This window comes from Coregonus clupeaformis, chromosome 24 (genome assembly GCF_020615455.1).
Source record: "Coregonus clupeaformis isolate EN_2021a chromosome 24, ASM2061545v1, whole genome shotgun sequence".
NCBI classification, from domain to species: Eukaryota; Metazoa; Chordata; class Actinopteri; order Salmoniformes; family Salmonidae; genus Coregonus; species Coregonus clupeaformis.
Window position 1 is genome coordinate 43,287,887 of NC_059215.1, and position 18,097 is coordinate 43,305,983.

The window sequence follows — 18,097 nt, forward strand, 5'->3', positions numbered from 1 at the left end:
CTGTAAGGTCCCTCAGTCGAGCAGTGAAAGGAACCTATTGGTATTTTGTGTAGATGGGTGAGACAACCGTCCCCCCCAATTTAATCAATTTTGAATTCAGGCTGTAACACAACAAATGTGGAATAAGTCAAGGGATATGAATACTCAGTTGCAGAATGAGAAATCCATCAAAAGAATAACAAGCACCCCATCATCTGGTGAAAATAAGGCACTACCTATAGACTAACTCAGTGGACATCTACATTAGACTATTTTCTAAAGGCTGTATGTATTTTGTATCTGTACCAGGAGTCAACTGGGGAGTCAATTGTCAAATTAATTAACTGAGTTTTACTGTGTAAATAGTGATCAAACTAGATTTTTTACAGGGGATTTTAAAATCTTGGTGACTTTAAATAGATAAATATTGGTAGCCTAACAATTTGAAATTGAATCAAAAAATGACTGCATCTATCCTATTTGAGACATGTTCTCATCATGAAATAGATTACTCTCTCATAGCAAAGTACAAGCGTGCGCTCTTAAATGGAGCAGGAGGATCTTAGGATCTTACCTTCAAACCAACTACTCAATTGATCATGTGATCAAGATCAGGACCCCAGCTGAAGGTCCCCTGAGGTAACCACGGATGATGACATTGAAGACCCCAGAATTCTATCGCCAAGGCCATTTGAGGAGGAGAATGATCAGACTGCTTTAGTTAACTGTAGCGATGTTGCGTTCCTCAACAGCACAGACCAGCCTGCTCTCCTTGATGCTATGGGCACACACTGAATACACAAGGCAGATGACATCCTTGTCAAAAATCCATTGATCATCATAACTTTATAGCCCCATATATCATCTCTCTCCTGTCAAATGCTCACCATTTCTGATCATATTTTTTATTTAATTTCCATTCCAAAATCTCCATTAAATCAACTACCTCATTCCTATCCTGACAGCAACTAATCCCAGGAAATACCAATGCAAACACTTTGCATGCAGCCTAAGAGGCAGGGCTTTATACTGTACGATCTTAAGGTAACCATTAGGATGCAGTCTCATCATCCCTCCCAGTGCAACGTCAGCTGCAGAGTTGGGAGGAAACCAGGAAACCATTATGTCAGGGAAAAATGTCCAGTCACTGGTATTCATTAAACCGAAATGATGCAATTTCATTTAGAGAATCAATCTAGAGTCTAGTGAAATTGACCTATCCTTTCCATGTGCATGACTGTACAGGCCCCCTTAAGATTGTATCTTTCCCACTTATTGATCTGACCATGATGCAACCTCTTTGTGGAACAGGGATGGGTCAGTCTGCATCAATTTATACCATACACTAATATTCTTAAACTTGATATACCCTTTACCTTATATCAAAATGATCCACCACTCATTGGGCTATGTTCAATACTGAATGACAAATAATTATATTTGATTGATTACCAGCATGGCCATGAGAAGACTGGTGTCAGTTAGTCAACACTGATACACAATGTGTAGCCTATTGCAGCCTACATCTACAGCTCTTATATTTGGAATATTTGGAGATGGAAAGCTATTAGAATGTAACCCAAAGAGGAAAGAAGAAGATCCATAATTGTATTTAGGCTACAATTGTAGCAGTTCTAAGCAAAATATATGGCAAATGAATGAACATCAAAAGATGGCAATATGAGATCATCTGAGATTTGACAACAGACAACAGACACCCTGGGAGGCGGGACATGATTGCTGTCTTGCTCAGTGATTCGCCACTCCATGGAGGCGGTGTCCACATGCGCTCGTTTGCCATTGGTCCTAGAAAAAGACCGTGCCCAAGTGTTGCGTTAGCTTTGACTGGATAGTGTGAATGACACATTGTAGAAACTCGTGTTCACACCGCATGTGGCGCAACGGAGAGAGGAGGCGTAAACAGCAGAGAATCGCGTAGCTAGGTAGCTAGCTAAGTAAAGTGAGTAATACAAACATTTAACGGCGATATTTTAATTATAAAAGGTCGATGTTATTATGTCCGACTTTAGTTAAAGTGTCAAACTTAAAAGCGCCATAAAATACATCTCCGAAATCATGTGTTTTTATTGCGATGTGGCTTGCTGGGTGAAGTCCGCTAACGCGGATAGCATTAGCCTCTTCTACTGGGTCTGTGTGGCCTAACGTTGTTGTCGTTGGCTAGCTAACTACTACGATGTGGTTCGTTATGCGCGGGAAATTAGCCCTATTAAAATTAGAATTTTGCCTAGTTAAAATTGGGCCGATTAATGTGTCTAGCAATATACTATTGAAACGAACTATTTGTGAATGTGGTTGATCACTTCCATTTTGATAAATGTTGTATGGCTGCGACGCGGCCTAGTAATGCCTCATTCAAAACTGCAGAGGTGGTGCTAGCATTTTTCTTCAGCCAGCAGCTGCTGTTATATCAACGTGACAAGGCCAGAAAGCCTCATGCACCGTTCATACTTTTACCGAAGATAACTACCCTTTAATGGATCTCTCTAAATAGTAACTCGGTATATCTAATTTTCAGGGAGAATAGGCCTTATTTTGCAGTTAACCAGGTTTGTGTGCACTAGGTACCATCGCCAATCAACTGGCCAGACGTGACATGTTTCATTACTGTAGCTAACTACCGTGTTACTAGTTAGGTTGGCTGGCTAGCTACACTAGTATTGTAGGGTAGGCACGTTTAATAGTTTATGCCCGCATGTCAGTTTGGTCTAGTAGGTAGCCATGGCCAAACCACCGTAGTATTGAAGGTACCTCGAAATGTTAATTCATTACCCCCTTATTGGCATATTCATAACATCCTGCACGTGGCTAACTTCTGAAATTGTATTTGCGCTAGCTACCTTGTATACAAGAAGCTGCCAATTTTCGAGTGCTGGTATTCCAGCTAACGTTAGCTCCACCATAACCAGCCACTACTAAGTTACTTATTAATCTATGTAGTTACAGTAACTACATTTGTACATGGCTTTGTGCTTTTGCTGCCTTTCAGCAAACACTTGTCTTGGGGGGAAGTGTAATGGACAGAGAAACAGTGATTTCCGTGCCTTTAGCAATGGCTGAATGTGGACAACATAGCAAGGTTAGATATTGTAAATATAGCTAGTATTGGCTCTGAATTAACATACTTTAATTATTTTCAGAGACCAATTAATTAATGCTTGTCACACGTGTACTTTAATACCAGCAGACCATTTGCCTATAACTAATTGAAAGGCCAATAGTGACAGGTGGCATACTGATCCTTCTTTTCAACATTTTATAATAGTAGCCACCAGCTAGCCAGATACCAGGGCTTACTACTCAAGCTAGCACATGGTTGAGTCAGGAACAAGCCATTGATCTGCCCAGCTTTTATTAGACAACCCTGACCTTTGCCTCTACTGTGTTGAATTGTGTCTACCATGCCCTTAGAATTCCTGCCTCCTTTGAAATTACTAGACTGTGATTTCAGTTTCCAATAAGTCATTTCTGTTTTCTCTGCAGATTATGGAGATGAGCAGCAGCGAGTGCTTCCGATGTGGCCGTCCTGGGCATTGGATCAAGAACTGTCCCGAAGCTGGAGGGCGTGGCCGCGGCAGGGGCAGAGGAAGAGGAAAGGGTACTTTTCTTGTTTTTGGGACACTCACCAATTGTGTAAAACTGGTTTGTCAATCAGAGACAAATGACCAATTCTAAGCAGCTGCCTTAATCTTGCTGAGCACAAAGGTCTTGTCCCATGGGGAATAACCTCAGTGTTATCAGGGGCTCTCAGTCATATCACTTCGTTATCACAGGGATATCAAAACGATGAAGCACGGTTGTCTTAATCACATAAATTACTTTATTCTAGGGATTTAGTTCACAAGCGCCTAGGTCGCAATGTCAACGTAGCTGACATGGCAGCAAAACGATGCATGTTCCTCCTCAGTTAGTTGCCCGTGTTCTTTTCACAAATGAGTGTAGAGTAAACCTCTGGGTCACCTTTCTTTTTCTAGATCTGTTCTGCTATCGCTGTGGAGAGCAAGGTCACATTGCCAGGGACTGTGAACAGACCGAGGATGGTGAGAATAATTTTCATTCCTTTAGTGAATGCTAAGTACATGCAAATGGTTTTGTCAATACAATTCCTACACGTTTTTGTAACTTTAAACTTGTAGCTCTAGTATGGACTTGTTCAGCTTTGCAGTGAGCAATAGTTGTAGCTTTCTCGTGACTCACTATGTACTGGGTCCTGTTGTCAGGATCTGGGGACACACGGGATTTCAGAATGTTTATTACATGTTATAAGTATTGTACAACACATTCTTGTTGGTTGAATAATAATGGTGTTTGGAAGATGTGCATTAATTGTTGATAGCCATGCCATTGTTAATTGCTTTTGTATTTCGGACAATTCCATATTCATTTATAGAACAGATCTTTAACATGCTGTTTTTTAAAATTTCTCCTCAGCCTGCTACAACTGCCACAGGAGTGGCCATATTTCCCGTGACTGCAAGGAGCCCAAAAAGGAGAGGGAGCAGTGTTGCTACAGCTGTGGCAAGGCTGGCCATGTGGCCCGCGACTGTGACCATGCCAACGAGCAGAAGTGCTATTCCTGCGGAGGCTTTGGCCACATCCAGAAACTTTGCGATAAAGTCAAATGTTACAGGTGAGTGACCACACAGCCACGTTTTTTCACAAAAAAATACTTATGCAAACACATGGTACCGACTCATACTTGCATGTTCCCATGTACAGAGCAAACTTCACTAACAACTGCTGAAAGCACAAACACAATGCGTTTCGACAAGTCTTCTCAAGAGTGACGTGCAGTCTCTGGTACCCCCTTCTTTTGGGGACATAAATGGTTTTACTGTAGTCTTTAGTTATAGTCATGTATCACCTAATTGGCAAGCTTTCAAGTAGTTGTGCTGTATGTCTAGATTGATGAATGTTTGTGCTGTGTATATGGTCCTTCCGCTTTTTGAGAGTTAGCAAAAACCATTGCTTTGGCAGCCATTTGCAGTTTAGTTCGCCAGAGCCATGCAAATGTTAACTCTTATGCTTGGGCGACTGAAATCGTAATGTGTTCCCTCCTCTCCCCAGGTGTGGCGAGATCGGCCATGTGGCTGTGCAGTGCAGCAAAGCCAGTGAGGTGAACTGCTACAAATGCGGCAACACCGGCCACCTGGCGAAAGAGTGCACCATCGAAGCCACCGCATAATCAGTGCCCTTTGTTGCCCCTCCTATTTTTCCTGATTGATGGTTGGTTGTATTATTTTCTCTGAATCCTCTTCACCGGCCAAAGGTTGGCTGACAGAGGCTAGTCCCGGGCCAGTGAGCCTCTCGACATGTAATAAGAAGAAAGGGGAAAAAAAAATATCTTTCTGCATTCAATACAAAAAATGTTTGTTTAGTTTGGTAGCGGTGTTATGTATAATGCTTTGTTGAAGAACCCCCTTTCCAAGCCACTGGTGAACAGAGATGAATGAATGGGATATAGAGGAGCTCTGGGCTTATGGAAAGTGAGTCTCAGTAAGAAGGGAGTAAAAAGAAACCTGGACTTCCATGTATGGTTATTTTTTTGGTTTGTTTTAGTGAGATAACATATGAGTTGGCCAAGAGAGTATGACAGGGGAAACGGTTCCCAACATATGATCCATCTGCATCTGGGCCCTACAAGCAGCTAAGTGCCGGGCGATAACATAAACGACATGTTATATCGATAAATGCGTTACATTTTGGAGGAATTGAAAGAATATTAAGTTCTTTTATATAAAAAAATATATATATAATTGTTTACAATTTAAAGGAGTATTGGTAAATAGTCCAAGGTAGACGTTTCCCCAAAAACGAATTTGGAAACTTTTACCTTGGAGGAAAAATGTGCATCAAGAACACAGTTGTCAGATCATCAGAATTAGCAGTTATTTGGGAGTGGAGAATGTTTTCACAGAAATCAAATGTTATTTTTGTACAATATCACTTAGACTACTGTAAAAAGACCATTTGCTTGTACTCAGTTTTTAAGTCGGAAGGAAAATGCAACTGAAGTCCTAGAACATAGAAATGTAATTTTAAACTATCAATAAAGCTGGAGGAGCACGGGGAGGATGATTGTTTGCATTTCTTTCTATGCTTATAATATTTATCCTAAGTCTTGTATTGCTACTTTCTTCAAAGTAGTTATGTTTTTCAGCAGTTATGAGGCTAAAACTAACTTTGTCATGTTGAACATCTTAAAACAACCCTGCCCTAGAAATGTCCTTTAACATTTTTGAAATTCACTTACAAAGAAAGTAATTGCTTGTGGGTAGCCCCAGACATTGCCAGCAGTTACAGTGCAGGATTTAGCAAGCACAGCAGACTTTTCTTCCCAGAGAGAATGTAGAACAGGTTGTGCCAAACTGCATAGGGAATCCTCCTGTCATCTCTAAACCATTGGCTCAGATTTCCATGTCAAATACCCCTCGGGTGGCACTTGCAGTGTAAATTTAGCCAACCTATATATAAAGACCCACTTGGGCCTCCGCTTTCCAGTTGTCAATTTTGCAGTTAGTTCAGCCCTTATTTGGTCTCCTGTCATTAACAGAACATGTATATAACTATTGAAACATCGATATGGATTAAGTCAAAACAATTGTTTTAATTTGGTGCAGTGGTGAAACGTGCAGTAGATTCCTCAATCTATGCCCATACAGATTATGTCCAGTAGCCTTGCCGTTGCTTTTCCCGTGCATTTCTATCGCTCAACCTGATGTTCAAAATGGCAGCAGGGGCCGCAGTCTAGTTTTGCCGCTGTTGACGACTTTCAACAGTCTGCATAATGAAGATAAAGGCCCTCCTACTTCTCCTATGTCGTCATTTAGGCTTGCACAGAAAGAAATACATACTGGAGAAAATTGGAGGAAAACTAGCCCAACTGAACAGCCAGCTCAGCCCAAGCCGGCTTTTTTATTCGGGGCTTCATTGTTTTTCGGTCCCCGGTGAAATTAGGAGGAGATGAGGCGACTCCTGCCGTTTTACCGGGCTCTGAACGCCCTGTGTAACAGACAAGTCAAGCGAAGAGCTGGATTTGCCGGTTCTCAGTGCGGGTTTAGCGGAACCGTGTCTGATAGCAAGGTACGATTTGAACTGCAGCTGTTGCTTCCAAATTAATTCTGCACTGTCCGTTGATACATTGTAGACGTCTGGCAATTAATACATTGTAGCCAAATGTTTCCTTGTAATACGAGGCACACCAAAATGTAGCATTGCAGAGGTAACTTTTTGGATGCGCGCTTTGTGTCCGAATGTTACTGCCTCTAGGGGAGCAGACTTGTGAGGGCAACTATCCTAAATCCAAGATGTGTGGGTATTTTATTGATACATAAATCCACAACCCATAGTCAATTTTGATTTAATGTAGACAAATGTTGCACATTTTAATTGTGGTAAACTGGCCAGTATAAGACAATCAGATGATTTTCCATAATATGTCAAAACAACGTCCCCTTTGTTTATGCCAAATCGCAGTCTTGAGTCGATGCAGTATGCTGAGGTTTTGTAGCTTTCAATGCGGATGTTTTAGCCTCTGATGATGCATTTTGATGTGTCATTCCCAGGGCTCGTCGTCTGCCTTTGATTACACACTGTTCTTAGCAGTCAATTCTGCATCACTCATCTTGTAATGTAGACTACAATGAATTGGAATACATCTCGTTTTTTCCTCTCTAAATAATACATTTACATTTTAGTCATTTAGCAGACGCTCTTATCCAGAGCGACTTACAGTTAGTGAGTGCATACATTATTTTTTTTATTTTTTTCATACTGGCCCCCCGTGGGAAACGAACCCACAACCCTGGCGTTGCAAACGCCATGCTCTACCAACTGAGCTACATCCCTGCCGGCCATTCCCTCCCCTACCCTGGACGACGCTGGGCCAATTGTGCGACCGGCTACGACAGAGCCTGGATCTCTGGTCATCGGATAGGAGTCAGAGGTGCAAATACAGTGGGGTCCGGAATTATTGGATCCCTTGATAAAGATGAGCAAAAAATACTGTATAAAATAAATACAAATACTGAGCTATATTCTATGCACATTTTTATTTATTATTATATCATTTTATACTAATGCAATTGCTCAGAGGAATAGATTTTGTTTTACAAGTAATAAAAAAAATCTAAAAATGATAGGGATCCAATAATTTTGACTCGTGTTCAATACGCCAACATTGAATACTTCCTTGTGAGGATAATGACACAGCCTTTTTTCTAAAAGGTTTTATGAGATCTTAGACCATTCCACTACAGAATATTTCTAGATCCATGATATCCTTCATCTGCGCTTATGGACTGCCCTCTTCAATTCAAACCACATGTTTTCAATGGGGTTCAAGTCCAGAGACTGAGATGGCAATTGCAAAATGTTGATTTTGTAGTGTGCTGTGGTTATTGTCTTGCCGGAAGATTCACTTGCGGCCAAGTTTCAGCCTCCTGGTAAAGGCAACCAGGTTTTTGAACAATGCATATGTAGAAAATACCTCATCCCTACTGTAAAATATGTTGGTGAAGCTTTGATGTTATTGGGCTATTTTGCTTCCACTGGTCCTGGGGCAATTGTTAAGGTCAACGGCTTTATCAAGTAGCAGGGCATTTTAGCCAAAAACCTGGTTACCTCTGCCAGGATGCTGAAACTTGGTCGCAAGTGGATCTTCCAGCAAGACGATAACCCCAACCACACATCAAACTCCACAAATAAATTATTAATTGACCACATAATCTACATTTTAGCTTAGTCTTCGGACTTGAACCCCATTGAAAACGTGGTTTGAATTGAAGAGGGCAGTCCATAAGTGCAGACGAAGGATATCAAGAATCTGGAAAGATTCTGTATGGAGGAATGGTCTAAGATCCCTCCTGATGTGTTCTCCAACCTCATAAAACATTTTAGAAAAAGGCTCAGTGTCGTTATCCTCACAAGAGGAGGATGCTGGATTGAAAACAGGGGATCCAATCATTTTGATCACTATCTTTTAGAGTTTAAAAAAAATCTCTTTCTCTGAGCAATTGTATTAGTATAAAATATGTTACATTTTTTGGCACATACAATATAGCTCAGTATTTTTATTATTTATTTATACAGCATTTTCTTTGCTCATCTTTATCAAGGGATCCAATAATTCTGGACGCCACTGTATGATGCTTATTTTCTCTGTATGTGAGCTGCCTGCACAATTCACATTTCCTTCCACTTCTACCTTGAGACTGTTGTAGCCTGATCCACACCATAGCGAAACAGAACGTAAGCTCACAAGACTTCAGGATGGTCGTACAAGGCTAAGACTGTTGAGCAACACCCTGGAAATAGATGTGTTGTTACATAGCTATAGAAACTAAATAATTACTAGATGTATATTTAAAACAGAACTACACACAGGATCCTGTATCTATTCTTGTCTATCAACTCAGACCCATGGCTTGGGGATATGAAATATGTTGGGTCCTATGATATTGAGTGTAATAATTTTAAATGTTGCATGATGTCAACATTACCGTTTTTTATGTCAGCATGTAGTGATCTAGAAAGTGGAATATGAGTCACTCTCTCCCTATCCCATCCTCAGCCACGCTTTGGCCTGCTGTTTGACATTGATGGCGTGCTTGTCCGGGGAAAGATGCCCATCCCTGCTGCAAAAAAGGCCTTCCAAAAACTGGTCAACTCTCAGGGACAATTTGTGGTGCCAGTTGTTTTTGTTACCAATGCAGGGAATTGCATGCGGCAGACGAAAGCGGACCAGCTCTCTCACATCCTGGGAGTGCCTGTAAGTGTCTCGCACCTACTCACAGCTCTCTTCTGCCACACACAAACTGTAATGACTATGCCCTCATTTAATTTCGGTCCATGTGGGCAGTTAGCCGGAACAATATTGCAGTGAACAGCAGGGCAGGGAAGCGAACCTGGGTTCTCTGGTGTGAAAGGCAAACACCCTTCGCATTGCGCCAATAGGGTTTACCCACTTGGTAGGAATTGAAACATGGATCATACTGTATAGCGAGTATCGCTACAATATGTACCTTAGTGCACTCATGTTGTACATGTTAGTGTGCTACATTGTCTGTTGACTTTGAACGAGTTCTCAGCGACATGATGGAGAAATATAACCACCAGAGGTACCTAGACAATGATGTGTGTTGAATGCAGCCTTTTGACAGGACATTAAAGTGTGTGTGTGTATTGTTGCACAGTAAATCAAACTAATCATCACCTCTTGAAGATAGGTCTGCTGTAGGTCTCATACCAGTCATGCTCTGGCTCAGCCTATCTGACAGGTATTTTTCTTACCAGATCACTATGGACCAGGTGATGATGTCACACAGTCCACTGAGGATGTTCAAGAAGTACCATGACAAGTGCGTTCTGGTGTCAGGACAAGGACCCGTTCTAGATATTGCCAAAAAGTATCCTTTCGAAATATGTGTTTTCAGACATGATCAAAGCATCTGCTTGGCCTGATGAGAGAAAATATCTTCTATTTTACACACAAATGAAGTAACAAGCTAATTATAATGAATTTGCTATGCGTTGGTGTAATACTTAACCATGTTAAGCTTGGGCTTCCAGAATGTGGTCAGTATCGACATGTTGAGAGAGTCATTTCCTCTTCTGGACATGGTGGACCACAACAGACGACCCAAAGTGCCAGTGAGTCTGTATACATCAAGATCCATAGACAGGCTATATTTCAGAGTCTTTCCTAAGCATGTTCAATTTTTTCTTTTCAGTCCAGTCAAATTGCCAACCTTCCCACAGTAGAAGGTAAGAGCTTGTGAACAGATACTCTTCTTCTGATTGATCTTGTTATTGAACTGTCACAGTAATTGCATATCATATCCATCATATTCCAATTATTTTCTCTTCCCGGTCCAGCTGTTATTCTGTTTGGGGAGCCCATCCGATGGGAGACCAACCTCCAGCTGATAATTGATATCCTGTTGACCAATGGGAACCTAAGCGGAGCCCACCAGAGCCAGAAGCTGCCCCATCTCCCCCTGCTGGCCTGCAACATGGACCTCATGTGGATGGCCGAGGCCCAGTCTCCACGGTAACCACAGTGACTTAAAGCTGTTATTGAAATGTGGTGAATAGGCCGATATGAATAGACTGAAAGACATTTGTTTTTTCACCATAGAATCTATTCATGTCCTGGAGGCAAAATGGGACCTAGCTCATTGAAGTCTGGCCTTCAAGAAAAGCTGTTGAATGAGCTTAGTTTACTTTTTGTTTAATTTTGCTTCTGTACATCATGTAAACTCCAGGTTTGGTCATGGGACGTTCCTGGTGTGCCTGGAGAACATCTATAAGAAAATAACAGGTAAAGAGGTGAAGTACAAGGCTCTGATGGGGAAGCCCAGTGAACTGACCTACCACTTTGCTGAGTACCTTATCAGAGGCCAGGCTGTGGAGAGAAACTGGACACAGCCCATCACCTCCCTCTATGCTATTGGGTAAGACACCTGTCATCTCACTGTTTACAGCAAATATTTATTTTACGGGAAAGATACTAGGTTACAAATGGGTAATCACACAATGATAAATGGAAAAACGTGTTTGTTCTTTTGGGTTTCAAGGCACAGCTAGACTGTCGCTACAGTAGATGCTATATGCTGATGTCCATGATGATGCTATATGCTGATGTCCATAAAGATGCTACAGTGGGGGAAAAAAGTATTTAGTCAGCCACCAATTGTGCAAGTTCTCCCACTTAAAAAGATGAGAGAGGCCTGTAATTTTCATCATAGGTACACGTCAACTATGACAGACAAAATGAGAAAAAATTCCAGAAAATCACATTGTAGGATTTTTAATGAATTTATTTGCAAATTATGGTGGAAAATAAGTATTTGGTCAATAACAAAAGTTTCTCAATACTTTGTTATATACCCTTTGTTGGCAATGACACAGGTCAAACGTTTTCTGTAAGTCTTCACAAGGTTTTCACACACTGTTGCTGGTATTTTGGCCCATTCCTCCATGCAGATCTCCTCTAGAGCAGTGATGTTTTGGGGCTGTTGCTGGGCAACATGGACTTTCAACTCCCTCCAAAGATTTTCTATGGGGTTGAGATCTGGAGACTGGCTAGGCCACTCCAGGACCTTAAAATGCTTCTTACGAAGCCACTCCTTCGTTGCCCGGGCGGTGTGTTTGGGATCATTGTCATGCTGAAAGACCCAGCCACGTTTCATCTTCAATGCCCTTGCTGATGGAAGGAGGTTTTCACTCAAAATCTCACGATACATGGCCCCATTCATTCTTTCCTTTACACGGATCAGTCGTCCTGGTCCCTTTGCAGAAAAACAGCCCCAAAGCATGATGTTTCCACCCCCATACTTCACAGTAGGTATGGTGTTCTTTGGATGCAACTCAGCATTCTTTGTCCTCCAAACACGACGAGTTGAGTTTTTACCAAAAAGTTATATTTTGGTTTCATCTGACCATATGACATTCTCCCAATCCTCTTCTGGATCATCCAAATGCACTCTAGCAAACTTCAGACGGGCCTGGACATGTACTGGCTTAAGCAGGGGGGACACGTCTGGCACTGCAGGATTTGAGTCCCTGGCGGCGTAGTGTGTTACTGATGGTAGGCTTTGTTACTTTGGTCCCAGCTCTCTGCAGGTCATTCACTAGGTCCCCCCGTGTGGTTCTGGGATTTTTGCTCACCGTTCTTGTGATCATTTTGACCCCACGGGGTGAGATCTTGCGTGGAGCCCCAGATCGAGGGAGATTATCAGTGGTCTTGTATGTCTTCCATTTCCTAATAATTGCTCCCACAGTTGATTTCTTCAAACCAAGCTGCTTACCTATTGCAGATTCAGTCTTCCCAGCCTGGTGCAGGTCTACAATTTTGTTTCTGGTGTCCTTTGACAGCTCTTTGGTCTTGGCCATAGTGGAGTTTGGAGTGTGACTGTTTGAGGTTGTGGACAGGTGTCTTTTATACTGATAACAAGTTCAAACAGGTGCCATTAATACAGGTAACGAGTGGAGGACAGAGGAGCCTCTTAAAGAAGAAGTTACAGGTCTGTGAGAGCCAGAAATCTTGCTTGTTTGTAGGTGACCAAATACTTATTTTCCACCATAATTTGCAAATAAATTCATTAAAAATCTTACAATGTGATCTTCTGGATTTTTCTTTCTCAATTTGTCTGTCATAGTTGACGTGTACCTATGATGAAAATTACAGGCCTCTCTCATATTTTTAAGTGGGAGAACTTGCACAATTGGTGGTTGACTAAATACTTTTTTCCCCCACTGTATATGCTGTTGTCCATAATGATGCTATATGCTGATGTCCATGATGTGGGATGTAGTGTCTGTACTACTTGATTCCTCTCCTTGATTTCCTTTCTTTTCCTTTGCCTCTCTACTCCCTCAGGGATAACCTGATGACTGATATCTATGGGGCCAACCTCTATAACCGCTACCTGGAGGAGAGGACAAGGAGGAAGAACTCCAAAGCTGTCGCCAAGATGGCCACCGGCACGGGCGCCAACGCAGCCCTGCCCCAGGTCAACGACCACGTAGAGAACGCCTGGGAGAGCGAGCTGGCACCCCCCTCTGCCACCTCCTGCAAGTCCATCCTGGTATGCACTGGGGTGTACAACCCCCACACAGAGGTGCCCACCGACACCAACCAGTCCATCAAGGAGACTGTGTTCCACGGGCACCGTGACTTCCGCTTTGACCCGGCGCTGGTGGAGCCCGGGCACATCGTGCAGGACGTGGCTGATGCTGTGGAGCTCATCTTTGAGCAGGAGAAGTTTGTGCCTCAGTAAAGTTCTCAGATTGGTGTCGTCATGGAGACCTTAGTATAAATCTCGGTTGGTCTATGCCAGCCATAGAATTAGAATTGATTCTATTCTAATTCTATGGTTCTGCCTTTAAAAGGAGGAGGTGCTCAAATGATACAGAGCAGATCCAACCAACTGACCAATATCCATCTGTCCAGTGTTGTGCAGATTTGTTTTGCATGGTACGATGGAAATGGAGATTCCCTTGGTTTTTAGCTGGGAAATACCACACACTGAGTTACTTTGGACAGTGTTTAAAACTTGTCAGGGCATTGAAGGTTCTTAATAGAGGTCATATTCAAACACATAACGGTGTAAAGTACTGTAGTGAGATTGAACTCTTATTCCTTCTGTTGTATTGTTTTATAGTGGGTTTAAAACTACTCAAGTTCAGCACAATTACCCGCTTTTAAGTAATGGCAATTTATTTTAATAAAAGCCTTATTTAATAGTATTATACTGGACGTATTTTCTTAGTTGTGATTATGTATAAAGATTATGACAGTATTTTAAATGGTTCATCTGATTTAAGTCGTCTTATATATCTTTACGACTACAATAAGTGATCAATATTTTTATGAAGTCTATGTATAGATTCCCTCACAAACTGACCATATTATGGTCTACCATACATTTTGTCTGTTACATCTATGCATGCATGTCATGAGATAGATTTCATGCTGTACTGCAAGATCAACTATTGTTATTTAGGTTGCAATACCGTCCTTCAACTGTGCTGTCTACATTATTTCTAGCAATGTAAACCATATAACTTGTATTTGCACAGAACAAAACGATTCATTTTCATTTAATGTTACCATATCTTGCTGGGCTAGTAAACTTGCCCTTAGTTGTAAATGTACACGTTGTTGTATGCATTAGTACTTTGACTGCAGATGCAAAGACTGTATCTAGCCATTTATATTTATATAAAATATATAAATATAAGAGAAGCTCTTTTTTCATTGGTGGATTAACCATGCATTTCAGTGGGTGCATTACATGTTTTAAGAGATGTTGTCAATGTCAATATTACTTGTATGAATGAAAATAGCGTAGCTTAAAAAAGAAAAACATGCTGGCTACCTATATTTCAGTGCTGAAGATAGGCTATACAGCATGAGTTTGTTTACATGAAAACAAATGACTCCATAGGAAATAAAACCTGCTTATCTTCTTGCCATATATCCTACTGGTTTTCTTCTTTCTGTCTTCATGCACACATTTTCAGTTTCATAAGGAAATATTGTCACTACTCTTATCTGCAGTATTTGCAAATTGGACAACATATACATGTAATGGGCATAACTATCAAGAACAGGCACAGTGCAAACTTTGCACCTCGATCATGTCCATTTGAATTATGGCAAGGATATGCCTCCATCGGCACAGACAGTTGAGGGTATCTCTTCTAGGCAAGGCCCCTCTGAGGGTGATAAGTATTGTTGACAATGGCCCTCCCTTTCCTCCCAGTGTGGAATAACAGAGCAGTAAGCCAAGTTGATCTGAAATGGTTATTGGCTACATTGGTTGGTTTTGATTGATAGAAAATAGCCAAGATTTGTCAAAAAGTAGCTATGATAGCTATCGTGTTCTTTGGTAACACTTTATTTTACAGCCTATAATTACCTGGTAATTACTCAGAAACGACATGGTAACAGAATAATTACATAATAATTGCCCAGTAACAACTTTGTCACTTGAGGATTCAAGGTAACAAATACCAGGAAGAACCATTTTTATACCAAGTAATTTGTAATTAAATAGCAGTGGTAACGGGGCTGTAAAATAAAGCATGACCTGTTTTTTTGAACATGCAATAAAGTAAGAGCTCGATTCAATCCATAGAGCTGAATAGTGCAAATTGACATTTAAAGGCAATGTTCCTACATTCGCGGAGACCGCATTCACGGTAATCGCTGCATATGCCAGCTCAATCGGAAATTACCTTGCAATTTCAATCCCACTATAATGCGGCTCTTCAGCACTACGGATTGAATCAAGCCTTGATTAAAGTACTGCATGTGCATTGCAACAGTAATGTAGCAGAGGTGCATTTGAAGTAAAATGAATTAGCAACTTTATATTTGTTTTACATGAGCACTTCATCCTCAATTACATGTATCTTTGTATTGGAGAGATACAGTGTACAAGTGTAAAACACATAACAATCTACTACGTAAGTACAATGGGAGACAGTGGTTCCAGAGCATGATTTTATGGGCTTCATGACAAAAAAATCTATTCAAGGCATGAGTCAGAACAGTCTGATAAACGGTATTCCAACAGAGAGCAAAACACTCAATCACCAGTTTAGGTTTTAAATCCCCAGTCATCCCATTGTCCACCACAGTCATCCCATATCTTATGTTGCCTTCATCTTTATATTGCGCTTCTTATGCAATACGTCCAGTATTTGTGGCAATATCTCCATGTTAATCAGAGGTCTCTCTGGGTCGTCTGTCCAGGTGAGAGAGGCAGAGTTCTCACTCTCCTCAGACAGAGTCCTCTGGAGCCTCCTGTGTTTGGGCTTCAGCGACCTCAGAGAGTCCGCCTCCAACCCTGCGTGTCTCTGATCGATTTCCGGAGTGAAGGTGGCCTTCTTGGCCAGCCTCTGGCCCCACAGCAGCAGGCTGATGAGCCCACACAGCATCACCCCCACCAGGATGTCATACGCCCCACCTGCACAGCTTCGCTGGGCACAGGAGAAGTAGGCATCACTGAGCTCAGTGATCGCTGTGTGTGCCACACTACTGGGGCTGGCACAGGTAGGCACCCCACCAGACACGACAGCCCCGTTCCTCCTCAGCCAGATCCTCAGGAACTGGATGCCACAGTCGCAGTGGAAAAGGTTCCTAGACAGGGTGACCCTCCTCAGGTCTTGCAGACTGTCAAAGTGCCCTGGATATACTGTGGACAGCTGGTTGTTCTGGGGGTGGAGCTCTGTGGTGTCTGGAGAGAGAGGGCACTTCCATGAGGCTCATGGAGCTGCAGTTGACATGTAGTCCTGAAGGCTGTAAAGCTGAACACCGGCAGGCTTTGGGCTGGGCTGTGCACTGGATGTGGCCAGGAGGAGGAGGATGGCTAGCCCTGAACCGAAGAGCATCCTGCAGGAGGAAAAACATGCTATATCAAATGTATACATACAGTACAGAAAAAAATGATGTGTTAGTATTTCAAATATGTTGTGGCAACATAGAGGTGTATGTAACATGTATGGATCTACTAGAAATAACAGTGATGTGGGTAAAACATATTTCCTATGGGCTGAACAGGCTCATCATGTTAAAGTGTTCAGTTGTGGTAGAGGCTTTTAAGTGAGTTTGTAATGTAGTTCTGCTGTACATTTAACCAATGAGGACCAATGTGGTATTTTCATATCCTTGGTATGAGCCTCCATAACTGCAATCAACATGCCCATTCACTTCTTATTGCTATATACCTACCATTACTGTGTCAGCAGGTAGCCTATCTGTTCTATGTAGAGTATGCTGCTACCCTGTCACAATCTTACTCCAGAGGTAGAATTACGAATTAGTGCATGTGCTGGCCTAACTTCTGACTGTACTCTACTGTATTATAGCAGTACGATCAAGTAGTAAACACTGTCTAGAAACCCATCGCACCACTAGGTGGTGCTGACACAGCTTAATCTCTATTCATGTGTGCGTCCTCCAGTGGTTACACTGTGTATTACTGACTGTTTACTAACCATAACACAGGTCAAAACTACAGAATACTTTCCTTTTGTATTTACCTCGCTGATACATATACAACATGTATCTAAGTAGATAACACGTTCTAAGGGTACCTTTTCTAAGGGTTTTACTTGATTTTACTTGGTAAGATAAAAGGGAAAAGATTGCACCACAAGAATTGACACGATAATACACATTAGAAACCAAAGACCAACACATGCATACCATAAGTCATATATTTGTTTATTTAGCGTTGTCAACATTGTCACAGTTGAAGTTTTACGATAACTGGGGTCTTACTGACTCACTACTCACTGGACAAACTGAATGCACATTGAAATGAGGCCACTCGTCTTTCCTTTTTTAAAAGTGTGTCTTGCGCCTGATAGAACAGCTTGTAGCATGGGATGAGAGAGTGTGTAGGCGGCAGGGAACTTTATAACAGTCTGTCTTTGAGATCCACAGCAAATGACCGTTCACTAATGTTGGCGGCAGAGACGAGAGATATGTTGAAAATCATACTTTCCACCTCCCATATAACCTTATATGATCTCCACCGCAGATATTGAATTAGAGTAGTGATAATATACTCACTATCATTTTTCT

At 41.7% G+C, this 18,097-nt stretch overlaps 2 protein-coding genes and 1 pseudogene across 5 annotated transcripts; 2 read left to right on the forward strand and 1 right to left on the reverse strand.

Annotated features, from left to right (window-relative positions):
- Positions 1-1,831: 1,831 nt before the first annotated feature.
- Positions 1,832-6,069, forward strand: cnbpa (CCHC-type zinc finger, nucleic acid binding protein a). Of its 2 annotated transcripts, none has more exons than XM_041846697.2 (5): positions 1,832-1,939; positions 3,481-3,595; positions 3,972-4,037; positions 4,429-4,627; positions 5,065-6,069. In XM_041846697.2, exons 2-5 carry the CDS (start codon positions 3,484-3,486, stop codon positions 5,180-5,182), a joined length of 495 nt encoding a protein of 164 aa, XP_041702631.1. In that variant the 5' UTR covers positions 1,832-1,939; positions 3,481-3,483; the 3' UTR covers positions 5,183-6,069. The 2 variants fall into 2 exon arrangements, with proteins under 2 accessions (XP_041702631.1, XP_041702632.1); XM_041846698.2 differs by having other exon boundaries at positions 3,481-3,589.
- Positions 6,070-6,795: 726 nt separating this feature from the next.
- LOC121538565 (haloacid dehalogenase-like hydrolase domain-containing 5) lies at positions 6,796-14,978 on the forward strand. 3 transcript variants are annotated; one of them, XM_041846700.2, is made up of 8 exons: positions 6,796-7,080; positions 9,569-9,766; positions 10,291-10,403; positions 10,554-10,647; positions 10,728-10,761; positions 10,873-11,047; positions 11,262-11,450; positions 13,379-14,978. In XM_041846700.2, exons 1-8 carry the CDS (start codon positions 6,961-6,963, stop codon positions 13,776-13,778), a joined length of 1,323 nt encoding a protein of 440 aa, XP_041702634.1. In that variant the 5' UTR covers positions 6,796-6,960; the 3' UTR covers positions 13,779-14,978. The 3 variants fall into 3 exon arrangements, with proteins under 3 accessions (XP_041702634.1, XP_041702635.1, XP_041702636.1); XM_041846701.2 differs by lacking the exon at positions 6,796-7,080 and adding an exon at positions 7,850-7,942; XM_041846702.2 differs by lacking the exon at positions 6,796-7,080 and adding an exon at positions 8,851-9,246.
- Positions 14,979-15,995: 1,017 nt separating this feature from the next.
- On the reverse strand, positions 15,996-16,899 carry LOC123481843 (annotated as a pseudogene).
- Positions 16,900-18,097: the final 1,198 nt, after the last annotated feature.